The sequence below is a fragment of the Gracilinanus agilis genome, chromosome 2, assembly GCF_016433145.1.
Source record: "Gracilinanus agilis isolate LMUSP501 chromosome 2, AgileGrace, whole genome shotgun sequence".
NCBI classification, from domain to species: Eukaryota; Metazoa; Chordata; class Mammalia; order Didelphimorphia; family Didelphidae; genus Gracilinanus; species Gracilinanus agilis.
The window spans coordinates 207,486,887-207,513,862 of record NC_058131.1 but is presented as its reverse complement, the minus strand read 5'-3'; the positions used below and the strand labels follow the sequence as shown (position 1 = coordinate 207,513,862).

At 37.9% G+C, this 26,976-nt stretch overlaps 1 protein-coding gene across 1 annotated transcript in view; it reads right to left on the bottom strand.

Annotated features, from left to right (window-relative positions):
* Window positions 1–22,333: 22,333 nt before the first annotated feature.
* Window positions 22,334–26,976, bottom strand: part of RSAD2 (radical S-adenosyl methionine domain containing 2) — a 32,383-nt gene continuing 27,740 nt past the window's right edge. Inside the window, exon 6 of the mRNA XM_044659570.1 lies at window positions 22,334–22,680. Coding sequence (XP_044515505.1) covers window positions 22,334–22,680 — 347 coding nt within the window. The remainder of the gene's footprint in view (window positions 22,681–26,976) is intronic.

Sequence of the window (26,976 nt, the reverse complement as noted above, 5' to 3'; positions counted from 1 at the left end):
ATAATAATAATAATAATAATAATAATAATAATAATAATGTTAAGAACCTGCCCTAAAGAACAGAAGAAGCTTCAGTTTTCATTGTTGGCTAGAATGACCACACAGATTAAATCACAGCGCTTTCCAGTTGATATATTAAAGTAATAAGGAAACTTAAGAGTTCATCTAGTTCTATATTCTCTATTTGTAGATAAGGAATCAAAACCTCAGAGATATTTAGAGACTTATCCAAGACTATATGAGTAATAAGTATTACAGGAAAATTAAATTGGATTTGGGGTCAGAGAACTTGGATTTGAATCTGATGTCTGACACATATTATTGCTACAATCTTGCTCATCACTTAACCAGAATGGATCTCAGTTACCTCATCAATAAAACAAGGAGTTTAGGTCAGGAGACCTTTCAAGTTTTCTTCCAGCTCACACCTTTATCCCATAGAAGATCTTGCCCTTCCAAACTGGGTCTTGGATTAATCTCAATATCTGTTTACTGACTTTTCTCCTATTCCTGTTCTGCTGAAAAGAGCTTGGGAAAATCATAAGATCATGCTGATTGGGTCTACTCCAAGTTAACATAATCCAAATGAGTCCTTGCTGTGACAAAATATTTCTTTTATATCTCCCTAATCACTTCACTATGTCACCACAGTGGCTTTTCCAAAAATTCTCAGCCCTCCTTAAGTTTCCTACAGATTCCCCTTTATTTCACTACAAAAATCGAGGCTCCTTCTTCTCCCCTATTCATCTCAAATCATTCAGATACCTTCTGCCCCATCTCCTCCTTCACCCATATCACATGAAGAAGCATCCTGCCAAAGCAAATCTCTCTAAAAACACAAAAGTGACCCATTCCATCTTGTCATCTCCAGCAGATTATCTCCCTCTTTCATCTCTTCTCTTCACTAACATTCAATCACTACCTATCTACAGGCAGCTATTCAATTATCTATAAATATGTCTTCAAATCCCCCACACTCAAAAACTCTTGCATGATTGTTCCATCCCTATCTATGTATCATTCTATACCTCTCCTTCCTTGATGGCTAAAATCCTTGAGAAAGCCTTTCTATAATATTCATTTCCACTCTCTTAACTCTTTGTAGTCTGGCACTCATTATTCAACTCAAACTGCTCTCTGTAAAATTATAAATGATCTCTTAATTGTGAAATCTGATGGTCTTTTCTGAATCCTCATAAACTCCTTGTCCTCTCTGCAGTCTTAGATACTCAAGATCATGTTCTTCTCCTTGATGTTCTCTTCTCTTTAGGTATTCATGACACTTTTTTTCTCTTGGGCCTTCTACCTATCTTACAACTCATTTTATCTCTACTTGACTGCATCTTCATCCAGGTAGCCTATCTCCTAATGGTGAAGGTGTTCCAAGGACCTCTTGGGCCTTCTTCTCAATTCTCCTATACTATTCCATTCAGTAATCTCATTTTCAGCTCTCAGGATTTAAATTATTGTCTCTATGTAAGTGACTCAAACCTATTTTTCTGGCTCTAAACTTTGAGTATTTTCACTTGCTGTCACCCTTGTCTGAAATGTTTTCCCTCTTCATATCTGTCTCTTGTCTTCCCTGGCTTACTTCATGACTATGCTAAAGTCTAAACTTCAAAAGAAGCCATCCAATTCTACTTAATCTTAGTGCTTTCCCTCAGAGATTACTTCCCAGTTTTTCTCATATCTCTCAGTCATTAATAGTTATCACAGGGGGCAGCTGGATGGTTCAGTGGATTGAGAGCCACGACTAGAGACAGGAGGTCATGGGTTCAAATAAGCCACTTCCTAGCTGTGTGACCTTGAGCAAGTCATTTAACCTTCATTGTCTAGCTTTTATCACTCTTCTGCCCTGGAGCCAATACACAGTATTGACTCCAAGACGGAGGGTAAGAGTTTAAAAAAAAATAGTTATCACTGAAGGCAGCATCTATCAAAGAATCCTTGAACTTATATCACAATTTATATCATTTTATATATGTTTTTATTTACTCTTCTCCTAAAAATGGAAATATCTTAATAGTGGTGACTGCTCAATTTTGTACTTTTATCTCCAGTGCATAGCACATATTCAATACTTAACAAATATTTGCTGACTAATTTTTGCAGAGAGCCTATAATGTTTTCTCCTATTTTCTAAACTAGTTAATCATGTTTATTGAATTATTTTTCAATCTTAATTGCATATGCTTTTGTTAAAGCTTCATTCATTGATTCTGAAATATCTTAAAAATTCCTAGACAATTTCTTCTCCAATATTCACATACTTCAGAATGTCCCTTTTGTTCCCTAAATACATCAGTTAGTAGGTGGATTATCTTCTTACTTACTACGCACAGAGATATTTTATAATATGAAAGCCTTTTTTTATTTATTTATTTTTAAACCCTTAATGTCTGTGTATTGGCTCCTACATGGAAGATTGGTAAGGGTGGGCAATGGGGGTCAAGTGACTTGCCCAGGGTCACACAGCTGGGAAGTGTCTGAGGCTGGATTTGAACCTAGGACCTCCCATCTCTAGGCCTGCCTCTCAATCCACTGAGCTACCCAGCTGCCCCCCATGAAAGCCCTTTTGATAGGTGGCTAACTACTTTCCCCCATGGCTTCAACCTTCAGTTGAAGAAAAAAGAAACACATACAGATGATGTAAAAAAATCTCTAGACTTGGACATTGGAAAACTTGATATCTAAAACCTGGCTATACTACCTGTATAATCTTTGACTCATCACTAATAAACACCCCTAGGACAGAGATACCTCATCTCTAAACTGTGGGTACAGATGATCTTAAAGGTCCTTTTCAGTTCTATCCCTTTCCCTATAATTGCTAAAAAGAAATCACAGATTTCATTCTAGAAAGGATCTTATAAGTAATATAGTCCAATCCACTTATCAGAGGAAAATAAGGTTTACTAAAGTTAAGTAACTTACCCAAAGTCACATACATATTACATTAAGTAGCAGGGCTGGAATTTACACCGAGGTGCTCTGAAAATAAATCCAATGCCCATTCCACAGAACCACGCCTCTACCTTAAGGGGACATAAAAGGCCAAAGAAAAGCAAGCCACTAAATCTGCACACAGACCATTGTGCTTTGTGTTACTGTCACCCTGAACATTTACAAATATTCTTCTTTTTGGTTGATCTAACTAGTAAAAATAATTAAAATAATTATCATAGTTATTAGCATTATATATTACTATAATCCAGGAGAAGATCTTGTTAGCCTATTATTATCTTTATTATTTATTGCATCATCAATTTATATAAAGCTTTACAGTTTATAAAAGCACTTTCCTCACAAATATCCTGGGGAAGTCTGGCTAAGTTGAATATGAATAGATTTCTTGTCCAGCTCCAATAAAGCTTGTCTCTGTTTATGAGGTTGTATGCTAATAGTTTCATTACACTCTGAGACAGCATACTTCAAGGCATACCACAGAGTTTGCCTGGTAATCATTCTTATCACATTTGTCTACCCAGAGGAATTGAGGTGGGACAGTAGTGGACAACAAAAAGAGATGCTTCCATCAATGCTGCCAACTAGATCCTCCTTACCACTGACATTGCGTTCATTGTCTATGAATAAAATGGTCAAATTAATTGTATTTTTTTAAATAAAAAAATTAATTTTCCCATTAGGATGCAAATTTATTTAATCTCCAGATAGCCAATTTTAGAAAGTTTTCTCATATTTTTCAAATTTGAAGTGTTCTTAGTATTTAGACATCTTCTCCAATCTCTACTGACAATGTGAATTTTGTCAAAATAGTTTGAAGATATAATAGGATCATAGGTCTAAAGCTAGATTGAAATTCAGAGACTACCTAGAGTAGACCAACTCTCTCAAACTACAGATGAGGAAACTCACTCAAAACATTCTAAAAATATAAGTCAACTCAAAGAGGTCCTTGGAGACTTGGAAATCTGAGAAGAGGTGGAATTTAAGTTGGACTTACAGGACCATCACTATTCTAATAAATATTTCTTCTGTTCAGTCTCCAAAACAGTATCTGAATGATTATAATCTGTTTTGGCTATTAGTTGCACCTGCCAATTCTTTCCTTGAAGAAAATGTTCATGATATAAACACATAAAGCTTGAGTGTGATCTTAGTCTTAAAGGTCATCTACTCTGTTATGGGAGAGTTAAAAGGAACCTCAGTGGCAATCTAGTTCAACTCCTACACAAAGGAAATCCCTACTATAAAAAACCAACAAGCAATCATCCTGTTTCTGAATTAAGATCTCAGAAAATATGGAATCCACTACCTCTCCAGCCAGTTTATTCCACATTTGGACAGTTCAAATCATAACGAAAATTTTTTTTTCTGACATCAGACCTTAATTTGCATTAATGTCCCTTATACTAAACAGAAGGAATCTATTCCCTCCTCCAGATGATAGACCTTCATATATCTAAAGACAGTTTATGTTTTCCCTGAATTCTCCTTTCTCCAGTCTAAGCATGCCTTGTATCTTCAAAAGATCCTCATGTCAAGGTGCTTCAGTGGCCTAATTGTATTTCTGTAGACTCTTCAATTTATCAGAACACTTCTTAAATCCTAAACACCCTAAAGTGAATAAGTATAAATGAGGTCTCATGGAGAGAAGGGTATAATGGGACTATCATCTATCTCCCTATCCTAAGCCCCTCAATACAACCAAGGAGGGCTTTAGCATTTTCTGGTTGTCACATCACATTGTTGACTCATACTGAGCTGAGGGTCTGCCAAGATATTTTTCAGAATAAATATTAACCATATTTCTCCAATCTTATATTTTTGAAGTTGATCGTTTTGGCAGACAAATATAAAACTTTATATCTATTCCTATGGAATTTTATCTTCTACCTTCAGTCCAATGGTCTAACCTATCAAGATCTTCTTGAATCCTATCTCTTTCATTCCTATGTTGCCTTCATCTCATAGCTTTTTGTCATTTTCAAATTTGATGAGCATGTCATCTCTGTCTTTATAAAGTATTAAAAAGCTTAAGGCCAAGTACAGATCCCTAGATTATTTCAATGGAGACTTCTTTGTTGACATTGAAACAATAACAACTGCTCTTTGTATCAACTCATCCAACTACTTCTGAATCCATCCGATTGTGTTACTGTCTAATACATATCTCTTTATCTCTTCCACCAGAGTGGTATGAAATACTTTTTGTCAAAAGTTTTGCCAAAATCTAGGCACACAATAGTCATAGCACTACTTTCATCTAATTTAGCAATACTGTCAATAAAGGAAATGGGGTAAGCCTGGCAGTAACATACTGGCTCTTTGTAATCATTACTTCCCTTTCATAATTTTCATATATCATCTCTTTAATGATCCATTCTAGAATTTTCCCAGAAAATGAAGTCAAGGTCCGTACTCTATATTTTGCAGATTTTTCACTTCACTTTTTCTCTTAATTTCTTTAAATTAGGAAAACATTTGACCTTCAGTCTTGTGATACTTCTTTTGCTTTGCACAATCTTAAAATGCATTGACAGTGCTTTAGTAAACACAAGTATTTCATGACCCAAGAATGTACTTAACCTGAGTCTGGTGACTTAAATTTAGCAAGTACAATGAGGTATTCTTTTATTGTCTCTCAACAAATAAAGAGACAATCAAATAGGGGAATCAATTTTCTTTAAACCAATTTTTGTTCTGTCATTTCCAGCATAAATGCCATTCTTCTTTGCAGAGGAAACAGAAACTAAATGAGAGTACAGAAGCTCTACCTCCTTTCAGTTGTCAATGACCATTCTCTCCATCCTAAAAAGAGTAATCTTTCTATGATTCTTTTTCTCACAGGATTGCTTAATTTGTTTTTTTGCTAACTTCTCTTGCCAGCTTCAGCATTACAATTCCTGACACTATTTTTACAAGACTGTCCAATGCTTTTACATTCATCTTCTTTTACATTCATCTTCTGTTACTTGCCCTTGCTTCCATTTTCTATACATTTTGTTTTTAAACTGCTTGATTGGTGAGTTCCTTCTGCTCCCATATTAATCTTTTCTGTCATCTTTCCTTCCTTTGGAATTGTTTCTCCTTAATTCTGCACAGAATTCTTGCTAGCTCCTGTTTTTTTCTGGGCTAACTTCCTTTGAAGCATTTTAATCTAGAAGTTCCTATTCATCTTTTCCTTAGAAAATTAAGTTTCCCAAAATTAGGTGCATATCACACTATTCTCAAATTTCCTGTCTTTATGATAAACTGAAACCCTCTCCTTCCTCTTCTACTCTTCCTACCTTCTCTCAAGTCCCAACTTCTACAAAAAGCCTTCCTTCCATTATTTATTTCCTATTAATACTGTATATAGCTTGTTTGTAAATATTTGGTTGCTTGTTGTCTCTCTTTGAGGTCAGGAACTCTTTTGCCTTCCTATGTATCCCCAGTCCTAGCATGGTTTATAAATAAATATATTAATAATAAAAATTTTCACTGAATGGCTAATATCATCTTCCTTTTGGATAGTATGGATATAGATAATGACAGAGAGTAATGATTAGAAAGACTTCATAGAATCATAGAATAGATCATAAAAAAATAGCATTTCCAATTCCTTTGATTTGTAAAGAAGAGAAAGTGAGTAGCATTTTGAGCCTGGGTAACTGACAGTAGCATTGAAATACAGGAGGGAAACTTAATGCAGTGTACTCCAAGAGCTGCCAAAGAGATATTGATGTTGGTTCACACTGAAATCCTGACTAGCATTTTCCTCTTTCTCAATTCTTCTATGGGGTTTAATTCCAAAGGGTATGGTATTAGAAAGTAGGTATATAGTTAGCTTGTTATAAGGCCATTAAGCTGAAGGTGGTGATGAGGCAATTAAATAAAATGTGTCTTGTAGTTCACAAAGCAAATATGAGACCAGAGTTAGGTATAAAGAACAGGATTGAAAATGATTTGGAGTTCAACAATAATGGGGTCACCTCTGAAACTGTCATAAGAAAATTTTAGCACAGCTGCCATTTTGCCTAAAACAGCAAACCACTTACCAGACTGCAGAATATACCTGAGACATCTAACTTCTAGACAATCCCTGTTGTCTGTCTGCAAAATTAGCTGCTTAGCCCTAGAAATGATTGATCTTTTTCTCTGATTTAGATCTTCCCTTTCTGCTACCGATTTCTTGATATGTAATTCTTTTGTCTCCCCTTTGCCTTCCAAAAAAATTCCAATTGTATACATCTTGCTTTGCCTTAAATAAGATGTTTAAAATGCTACTCAAGAAATAAAAAATTAAAATTAAAAGGAGAGCAGCTAGGTGGCTGAATGGATAAAGTGCCAGTCCTGGAGTCAGAAGGACCTGGGTTCAAATCTGATCTCAGACTCTTCCTAACTGTGACTCTAGACAAATCACTTAATCCTAATTGCTCAGCCTTTATCACTCTTTTGCCTAGTTTCTCAATCCTATGAGAGAAAGTAATGGTCTAATTAAAAAAAAAAGAAAAGAAAGAAAATGCTATTCATGGCCCATTGGTTTTCATTTTTACCATGGGATTATGCTCCAAACATAGTCATTAAGATGCCTCTACCTTTTGAAAAGTCTGATAGGCAGAAATACCTATCAACTAGCTAGTTCCTGAATAAGGCAAGTGAGGGGAGAGAAGTAAGAGGAAAAAGATGACCCATAAATATGTGGAAATCTTATTCTCCAAAATCAGTTTATTTTCCCTGGGTCTCTCTGCCCTGTTCTATACCTGTTCATTTGCTTTATTTTCTAGACTAGTAATGAAAGGCCTGTGTTCTAAACCTTTTTTTCCTCTGAGACAGGATAACTTTGTTTGCCAGGCCTATAGTCAAGTACTAACAACTAATCATTATATACAGGTCTAACCCAGCTAAGCTGCTTCTTTCTAGGACTAAGGAAAATGTTGTTCATGCAACATTAAAAGAGATAATGGAAGACTCGAAGAATGTGTATAGTATTGGTGGGGAAAGATTGTCCAGTTTTATATCATTTATTGATTTAACTTAAGTATCATTTACTTCATTATTTTAGGAATCTGTGGTTCCTTCTGGAACATATGCTTCCTCTACCTATGGAGATCATTGCTCCTTGATGCCCTAGTACAATTTTTGTAAATGCCAAGTTTGTGGAGATAAACCATTTCAAACTTGGTTCAATGACACTGGACAAGAGTCCAATGCTGAGGACACACTAGAAGCCTTTCCACAGATTTAGCAGGATCTGGAAGTGCTTGAACACAGAGTCTGTTCCATATCAGAAAAACTGATCAATCAATAAGCATTTTTAGATACTTACTATAAGCCAGGCACTACACTAAGTACCAGAAGATACAAAGAAAAAGCAAAAAATTAGCCCCATCCAGGAGGACTTTACATTTCAAATAAAACTATTTCCTTTGGACCAAATGTAAGGACTCAGGTTTTTTTCTTTGTTTTGCATTTTTGAACATAAACTTTATTTTACAACATAAAAACCATTCTTAGCTATGAGGGCCAAAACCCTCAGAATAAAGCAAAAAATGACCTAAGTTTGCAGGCTCCTTTAAAGAATGAAGTCATTCCATTCCGCAGCTATACTCCTGACTCTTTTCCTGGCCTTTCTCTCTAATGCTCTAGAAATCTCTTCAACCAGGGGGCTGATTTCATATATTAGAAATACCTATACCCTCTCAACCCTTCCCTCTCACTGGCTGGTTTCTCCTAAGAAAGTCATCCAGGGCATCCACATATTCATTCCTGTCCAGGCTGCATTCCTAACTCTCTACTCAATTACCCCCAGGCCAGTTTTCTTCATTTTTCTTGATTCCCTCCCAGTTTCCTATGATGGGTGATCTTTCCTCATTAGCAGGTAAATTCCCAGGTGGAAGGAACTCTCTTCTTTCTTGCTTGGATCTATATTCCCCCACCCTTAACACAGTGCCCTCCTAAATGCTTAAGAAACGCTAAGAAATTACACTGATGAAGGATCAGGACTTTAGGGGAGACAGGCCATTTAGAAAGACAGTATAATTTTGGAAAAGTCCAAGCACTTTATATGCATGCTTCATCTTCTCTAGAATGGAGAAGATCTCCATAATCCCTTCCATGGCAGAGCACAAAGATCTGAACATTGGAAGCTTCAATAAAGACCTGGCAGTTAAGCTTCAGCTCTTTCCCACTAATCATAGAATCTTTCAGAAGTGGGCAGGTTCTCAGCATCTCCCTAAAAGCACAACCCATATCTAAGCAGGAATCACTCTAAAGGGGTCAACCAGCACTGGGACATCCAATGCTAGGGAGACCAAGATATCTGGCCCCTCTAGGGAAGCTCTTCATAGTCAGTGATTTTTTCCCCCTCAATTAGAATTTCACTCATTCATTCAATAAATCCTTGATAATCTACTATGTGGAAGCCACTGTGGGGTCCATAAAGTACACTGTGGCACTCAAAAAGCCTGAGTAGTGTGGAGTAGCTCAGAGAGATAAAAGAAGACTTGAATTCAAATGCAGCCTCAGGACCTTACTAGCTGTGTGACCCTGGGCCCTCTATTTGCCTCAGTTTCCTCTTCTCTAAAATGGAGGCTACAGTAGCATTTACTTTCCAGGGTTGTTATGAGGATCAAATGAGATAATAATTATTAAGTCCTTAGCAATGTAGTTGTTTTTATTGTTGTTCAGTTGTATCTGATCCTACTTGATCCACGGGCTTTGTCCACTGGTTTGCTTGGCAAATATTCTGGAGTAGTTTGCTATGTCCTTCTCTAGTGTGTCCCCATTCTACAGATGAGGAATTGAGGTAAATAAGAATTAAGTGACTTGCCCAGGGTCACATAGCTAGCAAGGGTGGGAGAGTGAATTAGAACTAAGGTCTTCCTGACTCCAGCTTCAGCCTTTTACCACCTAGCTGCCTCAGTCCTTATATAATTAGTTATTTAAATATTAGTTATTGTTATTATATAATCACAGAATCCAGATTCTGATCCTGCCTGAGATGCTTCTTTCCTATGTAACTTTAGACAAGTCACTTAATAAGCAAATTAAGGAGTTGGACAAAGTGGGGATCAGAGGTCTCTTGGGGTTTAAATACTATACTCCTCAGTGTTAATGCAGAGTCCTGGACAGTGACCTTCCATGAGAAACAGCTAAAGTATGAGTTAAACCCTATCTCTGGAATCCACAAACCCTAAATGCTGAAGACTTTAGATGGAAGTGAGTGATTGTAGAACAATAACAGCCTATTTAGAGAAACAGCTATTTTCAGACCACACTGAGTACTTGCTTTGAACAGAGAGACTGCCATCAGCCTATGTATTTCCTTTTCAGAGCTAGTGTCAAAAACATACAGAGTGGCAGAAAGCTGTGGCAAATAAGGTAAAGAGCTAGGGGTTACACTAAGAAAAATTAAACACCCATCTCTTACCAGAAAGCGTTTCACTTTACAAAAACAAATAGGCTAGTCCAAGAGGGTAATGATAAAGCAAGATAAAAATCAACCTGTACTTAGCAATAAGTTTTACTGTTCTTTCATAGTGTAATGTAGTAGAAATATTTCTCCTTTTAGAGTCAGTAGACCAGGTTTCAAATTTTAGTTTTGCTATTACTTATTACTAAGTAAGGGGTCTTAGGCAAATGGCAAATAACTTCCCTTCTTGGGATCTCAATCTATATAAGCTGAAAAGGGGGGGGGGGGGGAGGAATTGAGGTACTAGACTAAATCCCATTATCTTTGTTTCCTGATTGTTGGTATTTTACTATTCCCATCCTGATCTGCTCTGGCCAAAAATACAAGTACTCATTTACCTATGAGTTCAGTATCTGCCCTATAGTGGAAGAAGTCCTAGACTCAGAACTATCTTGCCACTGGTTCAGTTCCGTATTATGTTGAAATTTTGTCTTTGTATCCCCAAAACACTGCCTGGTTCACAGTAAGGCCTTAAGGCTTATAGACAGATTCATTTCTCTGACAGCTGATACTTTAAAATGACCAGATTTTTTCTCTCTGGTTGCTACTTACCTTGTGATTTGCCTCCTTAACTTGATATGCAGTAATGACAATCTCTTTTGTCTTCCTTTTTCTTTACCTTATATCTTTTCTTACCTGTGATGACTATATATATTCCTGTCCTAATGACTGATTATCCTACATATTCCTGGGGACATTAATGCCATTGTCTACGACTCAGAAGAAATCAAGAAAGAGGAAGGGGAAGAAGAAAAGAGAATGAATGAAGATGAGGTGAAGAAAGATGAAACCAAGAATGAAAATGGAAAGCAAGGAGGAGTTTATGTACAAAACCAAAGACAAATCCCCTGGGGTGGGGGCCCCACATGCACCTGAATTGAAGGAAGGTAAAAATGCTTATATCAGAATTTACTTAAAATGCCACTACTCATTTGTTTTATGATAACCCTCTTTCTCTCAATTCTTAGGAACATTAAATGTTTTATTTTTATGAGAAGACAATATAAAAATGTAGTTAGAAAAAGAGTGGTGGCTTGAGAATCCCAAGATCTTGGGTACTTCTTAAGCATGTGAAATTAAATCGCTTCTGGGTTTCCACCTCAGTTTCAAAGTGGTGATAATACCACCCACTTATCTCTCAATTTCACTGGGTCATGTGAGGAAAGAACTTTGTAGACTATAAAATACTATGAAAACTAAGATGTAATAATTATTATTTTAAGACCACAAAGGCAGGGCTCTAGAATAACCAAGCAAACAGAAATCTCATTCACTTCCATTCACAAATAATTATGTTTAACTTGCCAATGCCCAATAATTACGAACATACCCATATTTTAGAATGTGAATTTTCCAAGCTGTGACTAGCTAGCTCTGACACTTTGAATGGAAGTCCTCATTTCACTTCAGTGGCTTAACATTTATTCCACTCCAAAACACACATTCCAGGACAGGTATCCCAAAGCAGAAGCTGCACATTTTATTTTCCTTATTTATGGTCATGTTTATTTGTTTCTGTCTGCTCTGAAGCACCACAAGGCACAGTCAGTCCCCAAAGCAAACTTTTCAATGTCCCCAAAAAGAAGCTGCTCTTGGACACAAAAACATTAGGTATTTGTTATTTTTAAATGTACAAATAGCAAAGCAATGTAGACTAAAAGAAATGCAAAAGCCATTTAAAGAAAACTTATTCCTCACAGAAGGGATATAATTCACATCAGATTGTAAGCTCTTTGAAGATAGGGATTGTCTTTTGCCTCTTTTTGCATTCTTGTTGCTTAATGCAGTGCTTGGCATATGGTAGATGTTTAATAAATATTTACTGATTGATTGATTGCATGGGTCATATTAACTAATTATGACTCTTCAAATACTAAATCAGACAACTTTGTGATGGGGTGGGTGGGCTGTCTATTTTCTTACACGGGTTAACCTACATGAACTTTAATCTCCTTTCCAATTCTAAAATTTTAAGACAAAAAAAATTATCATCAAAACTACAGTGGGTGGCAGAGGTTTCCTCAACAAACAGATCATCATCTTTGCAAGGAAATCTTAATTTTGCAAAATCATCAACTCTAGGATGTAATCTGGCCCCACCTTACCTCAGTTGATTTCAAGTCTTCTAAGGGTTGCTGTCACTTGGAAGAGGGTGTCCCCTGGAAGACTTGCTCTGTTTGGCCTCACAAGGCAACACTAGAAGCAAAGGATGGAAGTTGCACATGGTTCTAAATTCAGTTTATTTCTCTTCTTTACATAGAAATGTTTTCATAAATGCTTGTGGATTGATAAAAAAAAAAGAAATCTCTCAATTATACATAACTTCAGGTGGAAGAAGTATATTGTGGATGTAATTAAATAATGACACTCATTTTTCAAGCCTATTCTTCACCTACAAAAAACTTTTGTTGTTGAAATTCAGCTAATAAATTTATATTTCCCTAAAGGCAATGATATTGTTGCCAAACCATTGTGGAAGGACTATATTCTTTTACAGTTGGGTTCCAGAATCACCGGAAGTATTCATTTGGAAGATTTTAAAAGAGGTTAAAAGATATTTTTTCAACACATTTTTTTAAATGCAAATTTTATAGATGACACACCACCATCCTTTTCAGCAACAAAATCATTTAATGATGGAAATATTTCCAAACATCAGTTTTTAAAATTCTTTCTCCAAAATATTCATTTCTTTCAAAAAGTTGTTAATTTCACTCACTGTCAAAATATCTCCTTCATCTGATAATCACCTTTGATAGTCAGGATATATAAGGAACTAACAAGTATATTGCAACAAAAATTAATTCCCCAATGGATAAACTAAACAAATACCAACTCTTAAAGATTTGAAAAATTATTCCAAATTACTAATAAGAAAAAAAAACCAGAAACAACACTTGAGAATTCAAGTCACACCACAAAAGTAGCAAAGATGACAAATGATAGAAACAGAAGGATTACAGAAATATAGGCACACTAATTCATGATTGGTGGAGCTATGAATTGGCTCATCTACTCTGAAAAAGCAATTTAGTATTATATGAAGGAAATGACTAAATTTTCCATAGTCTTTGACCCAGAAATTCTAATATTAGACATATAACCCAACAAAGCAGTTTGGTGCTCAGTACTCATGAAGATTACACTGCCTCAGCCTCTTTATTGGCTGTGTGACCATGGGCAAATTATATAGTATAATAGACTTAAGAGTTGGAAGGGATCCTAGGGCCATGAAAGACCTGGAAAGGCTCCTTACAGAAGATGGTGCTAAGGTTATTTGGGAAGGAAACTAAGTATCCTAAGGGATAGAGGTGAGGAATCAGTAAATTCCAAGCATGAAGAAATCTAGTACAGAAGCACAGATAGTATATGATGTGTTAAGAACACAAACTCTACAATTTGTAGAGTATAGGAGGGGGAATAAACTATATGATAAATCTGGAAAGTTTATGGCTAGTTTATGAAATACTACATAATGTCAGAAAGCATTTATATTTATTCATAGAATCAACAAGGAGCCCCTAGAGTTTATTTAGTAAGACATTAAACATGGTCATACCTGTGAAATTAAGAAAATCCTTTTGGCAGCTGTATAAAGGCTGGATTAGAGGGGGGAAATGACAGGAGGTAGGTAAAATGATAATAATAACGATAATAGGAAACAATAATAGTCTATGACAGAAGTGAGATTCTAAGGAAAGAAAAAAAATTGCCAACTGATTAGGTATGGAAGGGAAATGACAAATTTGTGATAAGTATACCAAAATTACAAACCTGGGTGACTGATGGATGCTAGAGCCTTGGGCATTAAATACTAAGGATATTAGGAAGAACCATGGATTTGGAAGGAAAGATTTTGAGTTTTGCACTGCAGAACACAACCACTCTGTGCCTTTAAAAAAAAAATCTTACCGCATCTTAAAATAAATATTAAGCATCAGTTCCAAAGCAAATGAGGTAGGGGCTAGGCAATTGGGATCATGTGACTTGCCCAGGGTCAAACAGCTGGGAAGTATCTGTGATCCTATTTGAACCCAGGCCCTCTCATCTCCAGGTCTGGTTCCCTATCCACTGAGTCACCTAGCTACCACTCCTCCATGCCTTTTTATTTTATATGAATCACTCTGGCCCAAAGGAAGTAAAAAGGATGAACTAGGTGACCTAGATAATACAGGATGCGTATCCTGAAGGATGGACAGGATTTTCCCAATTGAATCTGCACAGATATTATTATTGTCTGGGTTGAAGGTAATTTATTACCTTCTCCAAAGACTGATAACTTATACAGAAGGGGAGTTTGAGAGATTGCAAAATTGAGAAGATAAAGGGCATCCATAATCAAGGAAAATAAAGAAATGAATGATATGAAGTTGTGATGGAAAAAAGTACCCATGATTGGCCATCACAGGGAGGATGAGACGTAAGTCTTCTCGAAACTCAAGAATCAAAAGACTGTGCACTCTCTTGTGTCATCTCAATATGCACTAAACACTGAAAAATAGTTTATATCATCAGAGTAATTGGGAATGACAAAGGACCAACTTCCAATTAAATGGCCTCGGGGCTCCAAAAATGGATTTTAAGATAAAAATATGAGAAAGACTACTAATAGGAGAAAAATGGAAAAGATTTGCCAAACACATACACATTTTTAATGAACAATTTTCTTCATCAAGGCCAGTATGAACATACATACACACCTGAATCCCAATATCACAGTGCCCAGCTATGCTCAGAGAAGAAATATAAATGGTACTAAGAGGGTCAATAATGGAAAAAGTAACAGGAAAATACCTGGATATGTAAATAAGAAACATCCTAACAATGAAATAATTATAAGAACATGGAAAGACTAATGTATAAGATACATAGAGGAGAAGGAATTCAGAAATTATTAATGTTGTCAAAAGGTAACTGACAGGACATCAATTAAATAACTAGCTATATGCCTACTCCCCCATCTGTACAAATTGAGGGTATCTTCAGTGAAGGTGCTAGTAGGGAATATGCAAGCTTTCCAGTTAATACTTCAACAATGGACCACATCTGCCATTTCACAATGAAGGGAAAGATGTAGAGACTTTGTTGTGCTCATTATCTGATTACAAAAAAAGCATTTAATACAACAGAACAAAGCACCATTTATATGTTCTTTTACAACAAGGTGTCTCTCATCCACAGATAAAGATTCCTTGGAAGATAGAAAGAATAGAAATAACTCTGTTCAATGACCTTCTGTTTATTTAATGGAGACATAAAAACAAGGCACTGTATGCTCTGTAAAGGTATTCACCACTGTCATTAAAGAGGTCCAGCTCTGAGCCCAAGTCAAAAGGGGGCCTTCTCTCTAGGTGGTAAGATTCTCCAGATGCTTCAGTTGTCAAGATGACATTCCACCTGACCCCATTAAGCCCCAATCTATTACAATACCTCATGCAAAATCTCTACAATCACTCAAAGGAATTTGGCCTGTCCATCTATACAAAAAGGGCCAACTGAATGAAGAATGACTATTACTCAAATTTCAATATTAACACTTTACCAGTTTTGCTATGTTGGCGAGACACGGAATACCACTTCCTCTGAATAACCATAAATAAGAATTACACAAGTTATAACAATAACAAAAACCAATGAGAAACTCCAAAAAAACAAGAGTAAAAGGTGTCACCTAGGAACTTTACAGTCAAAAGATAACAAGCAGACAACCACAGGGACTCACTGGAACCTCTACAATTATGGAAGAAAGAGAAAAAGGCATTTGAAGAACTTTAGGGAAGATCTAGACAAATGTCACCTAAGAAGAGCAGTCATTGATGGTTTTGAGCTCTAGAGTGGCAGAGAACTTCTAAATTAAGATCATCAATCCAACTGAGTAATTGAGTATATATCTATTTTGGAATTAGCAAGTCTCAACCACTAAGGCTATTTGATCCCCAATAGCTTTGTCCAAAAAAGAAAGTTGGTAGGACATATTTTTGCATGTAGGATTCTCCCAACTAACTTATGATTGGGGTTGCTATTTGTTTTTCAGTAGCCTTAAAGACTTAAAGACTTGAGGGGAAAGTCCTGGAAACAACAAAGCTGACTGAGGGTTAAGTCACAGATAGTAACCCTTTCTGAGAACCCTGAAAAAATAGAGAGGAAACAATAGAGACAATCATTATATGGTTTAAGGCAAGTCACTTGACCTCTCACATTGTAAATTTCTTCATCTGTGAAATTGTCATGAGAAAGTCATTTAAGATTATTTAAAGAACAAAACACTAAAGTTTATATAAGTCTGGCTCTACCATTATTAAGCTGCAAAGTTTGAAGAGGATTTCTCTCTCGAAGTCTCAGTTTCCTATTCTATAAAATGAGGAAATTAATACTGATGATCTCTAAGGTTCTTTCTAGAGCAAAATGACTTCTTGATGCAGTATATTTATGATGCAGAATGAAGATCCCTGGAGTACTCCCTGACAAGAAACAAGTCCTTCTTACAAAAGATTGTTTTTCCTGCAGTAAGAAAAAGTATCTTTTATAAGATCTCCTCATCCTACTTTATTATAAATTCAAAGACAATAGGGTACCAGTTCTTTGGAAAGCAGAATATCATCCTCATTCAGTTTCTGTAGCTCTTTACAAAAAACACAGTATTTCAGTGTTGGAAGAGATCTTAAAGGTCATCTAGTACAACTTATTTAAGAGTAAGAACTCCCTTTATAACACACCTAAGAGTTACCATTTTTTTTTTTTGTTTAAAGCCTTCCAGAGAAATGAAACTTAATATTCCTGAAGATAATTCATTCCAGTTTAGGACAGATCTAATCATTAAGAAGACTTTTCCTAGATCAAGATAAAATTTATATACTTCAGCTTCTACCTAACTAGCTCCTAGTTCTGCCCTCTGGGGCCATATAAAACAAATCTAATTCACGTCCACATGAAAGTCCCAAAATGCTTGAAGATAATTCAAATACCATCCTTCTCCACTCCAAGTCTTTACTTCTCCAAGATAAATATCCCCAGTTCCTTCAAACAATTTATGTTGGAGGCCTTTCTCAATCCCAATCATCCTCATATGGATGTTCTCAGATTTATCAATGTCTTTCTCTAAAATGTGGTGTCCAGAACTGAACACAACATTCCTCATGTAGTATAACTAGGGAAGCATAAAGCGGTACTATTGGTATAGGACAGACACTATGCGGTCTAAGATCCTATTACATTTCTTGGCTGCCACATCTCACATCCAGGCAGTAGCCAACTTGTAGATGGGCTGTATTCCAAAAGTTTATCTCTTACATGATTATTTAGGACTCATCTTCCCATAGGAATTTTTTTTAAAAAGCTATAAAGGGTGGTTAGGTTCCCAGGCCAACATAAATAGCCAATTAAAACCATAATGTAGCTGGATGACAGAATTTAAGTGCTCCTGGGAAATAGCTCTCCTATGGCCTTTGATATTTGTGGGAACAGGTGATTCCAAGGTAGGGGTTCATAAATCATTTCTATTTTTGTTGCTCCAGGACAGACCACAGTGCCAGACACAAAGTAGGCCCTTAATAAAATGTTTTTGTTCTTTTTTTGGACCAGTTCGGTGCTCTCACTTGTATGTGGAAGAACCAAATAAGAAAACTCTCTCTACCACCATAGATCAGCACCTGCTGAACAATGAGGACAGAGAATTGCCCGAGGTAATACAACCATTGTTTATCAAGAGTGGGGCTTGAACTCTGTCCTTAATTCTTTCTAATGGCAATTCTCTATCTTCTAAGCAACAATGCCTCTCAAATTCATATGAACTGGTAAAAAAATCATATTTATAATACAATTAAGTTTACAAAATGCACTCTTCTGAGAGATAGCTACTAGATAACTAAGGTGGAAATTTTAGCAAGATTAAGTGACTTCACCAAAGTCACACAGCTAGCAATGGCCTAAGCTAGAATTTAGCCCATTCTTCTGACTTCAAGACCAGCATTCTTGCCTCAAGAAAGTCTTTATATGGAAAAGAGTTTGCAGAAATAATTGTGACTGTTTAGTGTTTGAGGGGATATCTCCAAAGAATATACAGAGTGGGTACATTTGGGGTTCTCTGAGCACTTTTCCTTGTACTAGTCCCCATGTGCCTCCCACCTTCCAGTGTCCCTCTCTCACCACTCCTTGCCCCCCTTAGAAATTTAGTGGTTTAATACCAAGGTTAAGGGATGAAGAGGAAAAAGGGTTAATTCAAGGAAGGCAGTACAAAAATACATGGCTTATACACTGAAAACGGAAAATACAAAAAATTCTGCAAAACCAACTGCCCAAGCTTTATTTTATTGCCTCCAGGATAATTCTAGGAAAATAAGGCTCTTCTTGCTTCACTTCTTCCATGAAGTGAAAGCAATGCCCATCTTCTTTTTTTTTTTTTAACCCTTGTACTTTCGGTGTATTGTCTCATAGGTGGAAGAGTGGTAAGGGTAGGCAATGGGGGGTCAAGTGACTTGCCCAGGGTCACACAGCTGGGAAGTGGCTGAGGCTGGGTTTGAACCTAGGACCTCCTGTCTCTAGGCCTGACTCTCACTCCACTGAGCTACCCAGCTGCCCAGTGCCCATCTTCTTGTCCCAAATACCTAACATTTTATCTTCCATTCCATGCCTTTGTAACAAATATCCACCCCATAACCTTGTATTTATTGTATTTATACATATACACAATAATGCATATAATAGCACATATATAACACTATAATAAATACATATACACATATAGTGTGTAAGTATATACACATATGCATATACACACATAATGTATATGTTATCTCCCTGACACAAGACATAAACTTTCAGAGCAATAACATATTAAACTTTGCCTTTGAATATATCTAGTGCCAAGCAGGTAACGGCTATATAAAAAATGATTTTTTTGTTCATGAACAAAAGCTGTTTCTATGAGCCACCAAAGCATTCATTTCTACCAAGAAGGTTGGGAAATTTGATTTTTGAAGAAGTGTTCCTCTCCTAGATTTCTAGAGGACATTTCTGTGATACTTTTTCAGTTGCTCTGGGGCAAAAGTTCTTAACCAGGATTCAGGCAGTTTATTGATTTGCTTCTGTAATAAGTTGATAACTGTATTTCAAAATGGTTTTTAATCCCATGAACATACACAGGTTAAGAACTCTTCTTAGGAGAGGGAACTATCTTGGAAACAAATTTCTTTTCAGGGGATCTTGTCATTGACACTCTCCTTTCTATACAATGTTCTAGATCAAGATATAGAAAAATATTACAGCTTTTGTGGCTAATCTATTCTTCTGCCCAGAAAAGAAATGTTCATCTTTTTAAGACTTACAAGTATGTAAGCAGCTAGTTAGTAGTTCAGCAATAGAGATCCACCTAGAAGACAGAATCATAAAGATAAGACCTTTTTTAGAACTGTAAAAGGTTTTCAGAAAGCCATCTAATCCAAACTCATCTTTCATTGAAGAGGAAACTAAGGCCCAGGGAAAGGAAGTTACTGCTCAAGGTCATAGAACAAGTTCTTTAGAATATTAAAATGCCTTTGTCCATTTGTCCTCATTTGAAAAGGCTCCTCATCCATTTTGCTTCATTATCTAATTAAAAAGAATTATGTATTTGTAAGGAAGAATGCTGGATTTGAAATCAAGAAGACCTAGTTTTAATCCATCTAATCTATCTATTAATTTATAGATGAAGGGCGTTCCCACACCCAGTAAATCATGGATACTTAATGTATTTGTATTTTCACAAAAGATAAAATAAGGGAGGGTAGGAAGGAAAAAGGAACTCTCAGGACTGATTCTCACAAATTAATTTTCCCCTAATCCTGCCTTAAAAAAGGTAGCTTCACATAAATTATCAGTTTCATTTTGAATAAACTGGTTGAAGGCCTTGTAACATGGGTATGGATTATGTAAGGCTCAGTTTTCTTCCCTCTTCAAATTGGTAAAATAAAAGTAATTTCTATTTATCCTAAAGCACTTTTATACAGGAGATTTTAAAACCTCCTTAAGCAAAACCCATTTTTAACCCAGGGGAAACCTCAGGAGTATGCCATAGGAAAGAATACATTAAATAGTCCAACTGGGCCAAATCTTTAAGTAGGCAAGTGAGAGGACCTAGGCTGAGAGGGCTGAAAAGGAGGCAAGAGAAATGAATTCTAGCCTTCCCTCCTGCTACTGATAAGGGGAATATCCCCCAGCAAGCTATCTCTCTTCTCTGGGTTCCTCATCTGTACAACAAGCATAATAATAACACAGTACCTACCTTGCAGAACCATTTTGAGGAAAACGGCTCTTAGTAAACATTAAAGTGTTTCTGAAATATGAGCTATTATATCATTATAATTAGATCATATCTAAAATAGCTTCAAGCTCTAATATCCTATGATTCTACTTTTATGATTATTCTAATCTTCATTAAAGTGCTAGAATCAAATAATGATAAGTAACAGAGATAAAAGAGTGGTGTGACGTCATCCCCTATCCTAGAGTAAGGATGAGAACCCAAAGACCTTTAAGAGGAAAGAGAGAAGAGGTATATATAGCTTGGTCCAAGAACCAAACATCTTTATAGCCTAGGAGGATATTCAATTGGAAATCAATTATTAAACCTTTATTAAGTATCTACCAGCACTGGAACATTGGGAACACAAAGATAAAATTAAATAGTTCCCAGTCAATTGTCTCTGGAATGAATGAAAGGAACCTTTGAGCCAGAGAACCAACAACTGAGAGGAGGGGATCACCTCTCCACTACCTGGACATACCCTTCCCTCAAAATGCATTATCACTCTCCTTCATATGTTCTAGCAACGCAACCCCCACCCCCACACCATCACCCGGACGGCGACCCGCCATAGCTGGAATGGAGGCAACAGCCTACCCAGTTCTCCGTGAGTCAGGAGCTGGGTTTTTATCATCTATTGACAAATTCATGCACATAGCCAGGAGACCTGCCAAGGAGAAAGGCAGTAGGGTGGGGATGGAAGCAGCAAGCTGTCACCACGGGGAAGGGCTAAGCTGCGTAAACCCCCTCAATGTGGAGAGAAGACCAGAAACGCAATCCATCAACCTTGACCTTCTCTATTCCTGTCGCCCAATCTCTTTCACAGATGAACTTGACCTAGACAATTCCCTCTCCCCTCCAACGCCCCCCCCGCCCCCCCAACACAAACCAACTCCTGATCTTTGGTGCAGGTGGGAAAAAATCATGGGAGTGAAGGGGGAGCCTGATGCAAGAAATTCATATTTAAGCCAGCCCCCACACACACACCCCTATCAGCAACTGAGACCACAGCAACACACACACACACACACACACACACACACACACACACACACAAGGGCGAGTGCTTTGCAAACTGGAAAAGGACTGGGAGGGGAGAGGGTAAGGAAGTGGGGGGAGCAATGTAAAAGCAGCAACAATGCAGTGAGAGCAAGATGCGATGGCCATTAGATCACCCCACCCCCACCGCAGTCCTTTCAAAGGGCAGACAGCTGCCCCCCACTCAAAGAATCCCCTCAGTCCCCTTCCTCCCTCCATAGTCCCCGCCGCCTGCACAAATATACAAACCAGCTCTCAGGGCAGTCAAGGCCAAGGGCAAATGCTCCCTCCCTGCCTGCTTGCCTGCCTGCCTGGGTGCCAGGAGGCAGGAGAGCTGTCAGCAGCAGCGGGAGCTGATTCCCAAGAGCAGTCGCCGGGAAAGCCGGGCTCCGGCGAGGAGAAGCCACATCCTCCCGCTCCCTCGGCTTCTGCTCTGGATGCGACAGAGCAAGCCATCGCAGAGACAGGCAGGCGGGCGGGAGGATTGAGGGACAGACTCCCTCCTCCTCTTTCTCCACCTCCTCCTCCTCCCCGGAATCCTTCCCCTGAAGGCGTCCGCACTGCGCACACAAAGGGGGTCTGAGCGGCCGCTTCTTCCTTTACCTGGGTGTTTGCCGCAGTTCTGTCGTGGCGGGCGCGGGCACGGGCACGGGCACGGCCTCCTCGGGGCTGCGCAATCTCCAGCCTGTCTCTGTCTCTCCCTCTCCCTCCCGAGCGGACACTGCAGCAGCTGCAGCTCCTGCAGCAGCCGCCGCCGCCGCCCCTCCTCCGGGCACCGACCGCTCCCCCCGCCCCCTGCTCTCAGCCCGCGCCCTGCCCAACGCGCGCAGGCATGGGCTCCGGGGCTCAGTTGCGCCTCTGCAAGGTCTGACTTGGGGCGTCTGCAGTGCCTTCTCTTTATTGTACTCCGGGCACCCCCAACTGTCCTTCCACCTCCACCCCGGCCCTTAAAATGCAAGTGGGGGGATGTGAGAAAGTGAGGGGAAATGAATGAAAGGGGAGGGGGAGGGGAAGAGGACGCTGCTAATCTGAGCACAAAGACGCCATTAAGCTACAGTGGGTTTGCTGCAGTGTTTGCCTTTGAAGACCACCGCCTGGCCCCCACCCCTCCGGAGCGCGAGCACAGCTCCCTCTTCTGACCAACGGGACAAAGTACCGTCTAGAGAAAAGCATCCATTCCCAGGCGAGCTTGCCTCTCCACAGCCAAAGAAAATCAAGGGATGTAAGACTGGAAACCTAATCCACCCCCCTTTAAGTGAAAAGAGAGCTAAGGCTAGACTCAGATCCTGTTGCCTTGCCCATATGATGTACTTTGAATTTTGGATTGAATTTGGAGTCCAGGTTCTGCATTTACCATCCCTACGACCTCAAACAAGGCATTGGGATAATAATTCTTGCACTACCTTTCCCCACATAAAAAGCCTCTCCGGAAATGTGTCTTTGGGCTCCAGATGTCATTTTTGATGATTCAAACCCATCTCATCTGGCCATCATTTCTCTAGCAGTGACAAGAAAGGAGCAGCTCAAAATGGTAATAATGAATCACAAAATGTCAGAGCTGGAAAAGGTCATCTAGCTCAACCTCTTCATTTAAAAGTGAATAATAATAATGATAATAGCTAACATTTTTCTCTCATTTTAAGGTCAATCAGTCAACAAGCATTTATTGAACACTTACCCTGTGCCAAGCAGCATAGTACTTGACCTATATTATCTCATTTGATCAGTGAAAGCAGCAGCGTTCCAAATGTAAAAAGTGATTTTTGAAAGGTCACATAGAAAGTCAGTGTTAGCAGAGGTGGGACCAGAAAAGCAATTTTTGACTCCTAATCCAATTCTGTTTTCACTGACCCATTCTGCTTCTTTGTTGTGAGTTAGCTATTTAAATAGATTATTTCACTTTAGTGAGCTCTACTGCTCAAGAAGCTTTCCTAGCTCCCTACTGCCCTCCACAATGTGACTATAGCCTATCTTTCCAGGCTAAGTGCACATTACTGAATCCCAAGTACTTTACCTCTTCTTCACCAGGCTGGCCTATTTACTCTTCCACATATATAATATTTTATACCCCATCCCATGCTTTTAAATTAGCTGTTCCTCCAAAGTGGAATGCTTTCCTTCTTCACCTCTGCCTCCTCATAATCTTGACCAGGGGTCAGCAACCTTTTTGGCCATGAGAGCCATAAACGCCACATTTTTTAAAATGTAATTTCGTGAGAGCCGGCCAGTGCTCACAGTGCCCGCTCCTGTAACAGCGCCTGAAAAAAAATGGACTTTATGGCTCCTGCAGAAAGAGCCATATCTGGCCCTCAAAAGAGCCAGATATGGCTCGAGAGCCATACTTTGCCGACCCCTGCTCTTTACACTCTTTCAAAAGGACATTCCTGATATTAACAGTTGTTAGGGATCTCTTTCCTCCTGACCCTAACCATGAATTTATTTTGTATATATCTTGCATTAGTTAGCTGGGAACTCAATCTATTCCTCCCCCCTTTTTTTTTTTTTTTTTTTATGGGGTTTAACTAATGAATTCTAAGTTCTCTTCTGGCACTAGAGCCTATCCTCTCTATAAAATCTCTGCTCAATAAATACAGGGAATGGCTGATTCCCTTTTACATTTGTATCCTAGTATGAAAACAAAAAAGCAAAAACAATTTCCTTTTTGTCCTGACCTGGGATTTCAATGGCATGGGGAACTCCTAGTGATAAAATTCTCTCTTCCAGTGAGAGTTAACAATTACTCTACCACTTTAAGCCACAAACATTTCACTTGGGCTATGAGGAATTTAGTGAATTACCTAGGATCTTTCAGCCAGAATGTGTCAGATGTTGGATTGAAACAAAAGTCTTTCTGAGTGGTAGACAGACTATCTGTTCCCTGAGACAGCCTGCCTCTCTCCTTGGACACAATAGGCATTGAATAAATGCTAGTTCATTGATTTCTTGACTGTTTAATTTGAGGGGTAACCACTAGTTGTAGCTCTTAAGATATTCATTCCTTCTTGTCTTGTGCTATTTATTTTTGGATTCTAATCAAATAAGATAGCAAACTCCAGAATAAATAGCACAGTACTTAGAGTTAGAGAAGCTCAGTTTGAATCCTAGATGTAAATTTAAAACCTGCTTAATTTAGAGTCCAAGTTACAAAACATCTTTGAGCCTCTCCTCATCTATAAAATGACAGAATTCAGCTAAAAGGTCCCCTAAAGATCTAAGTCTTGAGGCTTATGAAACCTTGCAGTGGCTCTATCCAAAAGCTTCAGACCTTTCTCTGGTTCTTTTACTATCCAGAGAATATCAATAGAATAGGATAATCAATAGAATAGAATGCCTCATGTTCTGGGAAGCTACTTCTACTCCTATTGCAATCCTTAATTGCCCTTAAGAATTCTGCCATGTTGACTTTTATAGATCTTATGCTACATGTACTGGCTTCCAATTTGTGTCTTGCCATTTATTGTTTTGCAGACCCTTTTTAATATATTTTAATATTCTGTGATCAGAGTATCCCAATTTTTATAATCATGTAGCATCACTAGAGTATCATGTTCTTAAGGGATGGACTTTGGCAGAAGGAATTGATTTGGAATATCTCCTATTCAATTTGAAGCTTAGCTTGTGATTTATCACAAAGCGCGTGAAAGATACAGATGCAGCAATTCTATTAAAGAAAGTATAGGTGGCTCAGGAAATTGAAAGCAAAGCCTAGAGACTGAAAATCCTCAGTTCTAACCTAGCTTCAGATACTTCATTAGCAGTGTGACCATGGGCAAGTCATTTAATTCCCATTTCCTAGCCCTTAAAACTTTTCTGTCCCAAGACTGAAAGTAAGGGAGGGAAAAAAGGAAAGAAGACTGGTCTGAGGAAAAGAGCACTGTATTTAAAAGTCAAAAGATCTGGGTCCAAATCTCGGCTCTAACACTAAGAAGCCATATCCATGTCTTATAACTCTAAACCTCCCCATATGAAAGTAATGATCCTTTTATCACCTATTTCCCAGTCTATAAGCATGTCAGGTGGGCAGAGGGACTTCCTGGTATAGGGGGAAGAACAATGGAATTGGAATTATAAGAAGGAAGGAAGCAAACAAACATTTAAATGCTAGACATTGAGTTAAGCATTTTACAAATCTTTAAAACTCTTAGAGGGTAGGTGTTATTTTTATCCCCATTTTATAGCCGAGAAAACTGAGACAGGCAGGTAACCTGACACAAGTCACACAACTCATAAGTATCTGAGGCAAAATTTGAAATCAAGATTTCATTACTTTGCAATTAGCTGCCTTATAAACTGGAATTCTACCTGAATTACAACCTCCTTGGATCTCAATCCCCTTATCTGTTAAATCAGTGGTTCCAACTAGATGACCTCTGGGCTCTGTTCCTCTTATATATTTTACCTTATGATTAAATGGCTTGTAGGGTACCTTTGTTGAGAATTCATGATTTTTTTAATGCTCCTGTCCTTGCTATCCTTGCTTAAAACATGATCTCCTTATTTAAACAGTTCCTTTCTATTTAATAATTATTTATTGTTGCCTACTACAAAGTTAATGTTTTACCTCATGATTTTGTAGAATGTAAGCTCCTTGAGAGCAGTGATTGTTCCATTTTTGACTCTATAGCTCTGGTTCCTAGAGGAGTGGCATTTCATAGAAGGTATCTAATAAATGCTTGCTAAGTGAATATATACACATGCAGCACATATATACATACATACGTACTAAAATAGATTAGATCATTTGATCTTCATGGCAGCTCTAACTTTATTTCGCATATAAACAAACTGAAGAACCAAGAAGAGTTGGGATTAAAAGTTAGGTTTAGAATCGTGGGCTCTTCTTATGGCACTGTACCAGAAGTGCCAAATTTATGGCCTTTCTGAGTAGTGATCAAACCAGATTATGATGAAATTGGGAAAAGTTTAACAAAATAAAACAATTTGCAAAGCAATCTAGATAATGTTCATATGAGGTCTCCTAGATCAGTATGCAGGTAAAGAATCGGTTTCTCTTACAGTTTAACCTACTAGAAGACTGATTGTCCATGGTAATGTTTGTCTTTGGTATCCATCCTTAAAATATAATTGGTATTTAGTATTTCAGCTCCCATTATACTCTACTGTGAGGATAAAGGATATCTGAGAAGTAACTTGTCCTTTAATGCATCTAGATGGAGAGGGGTCTAAACAATATTGTGATTCAATAAATTTACATTTGATTGAATGTCTGGAATTCAAAAGT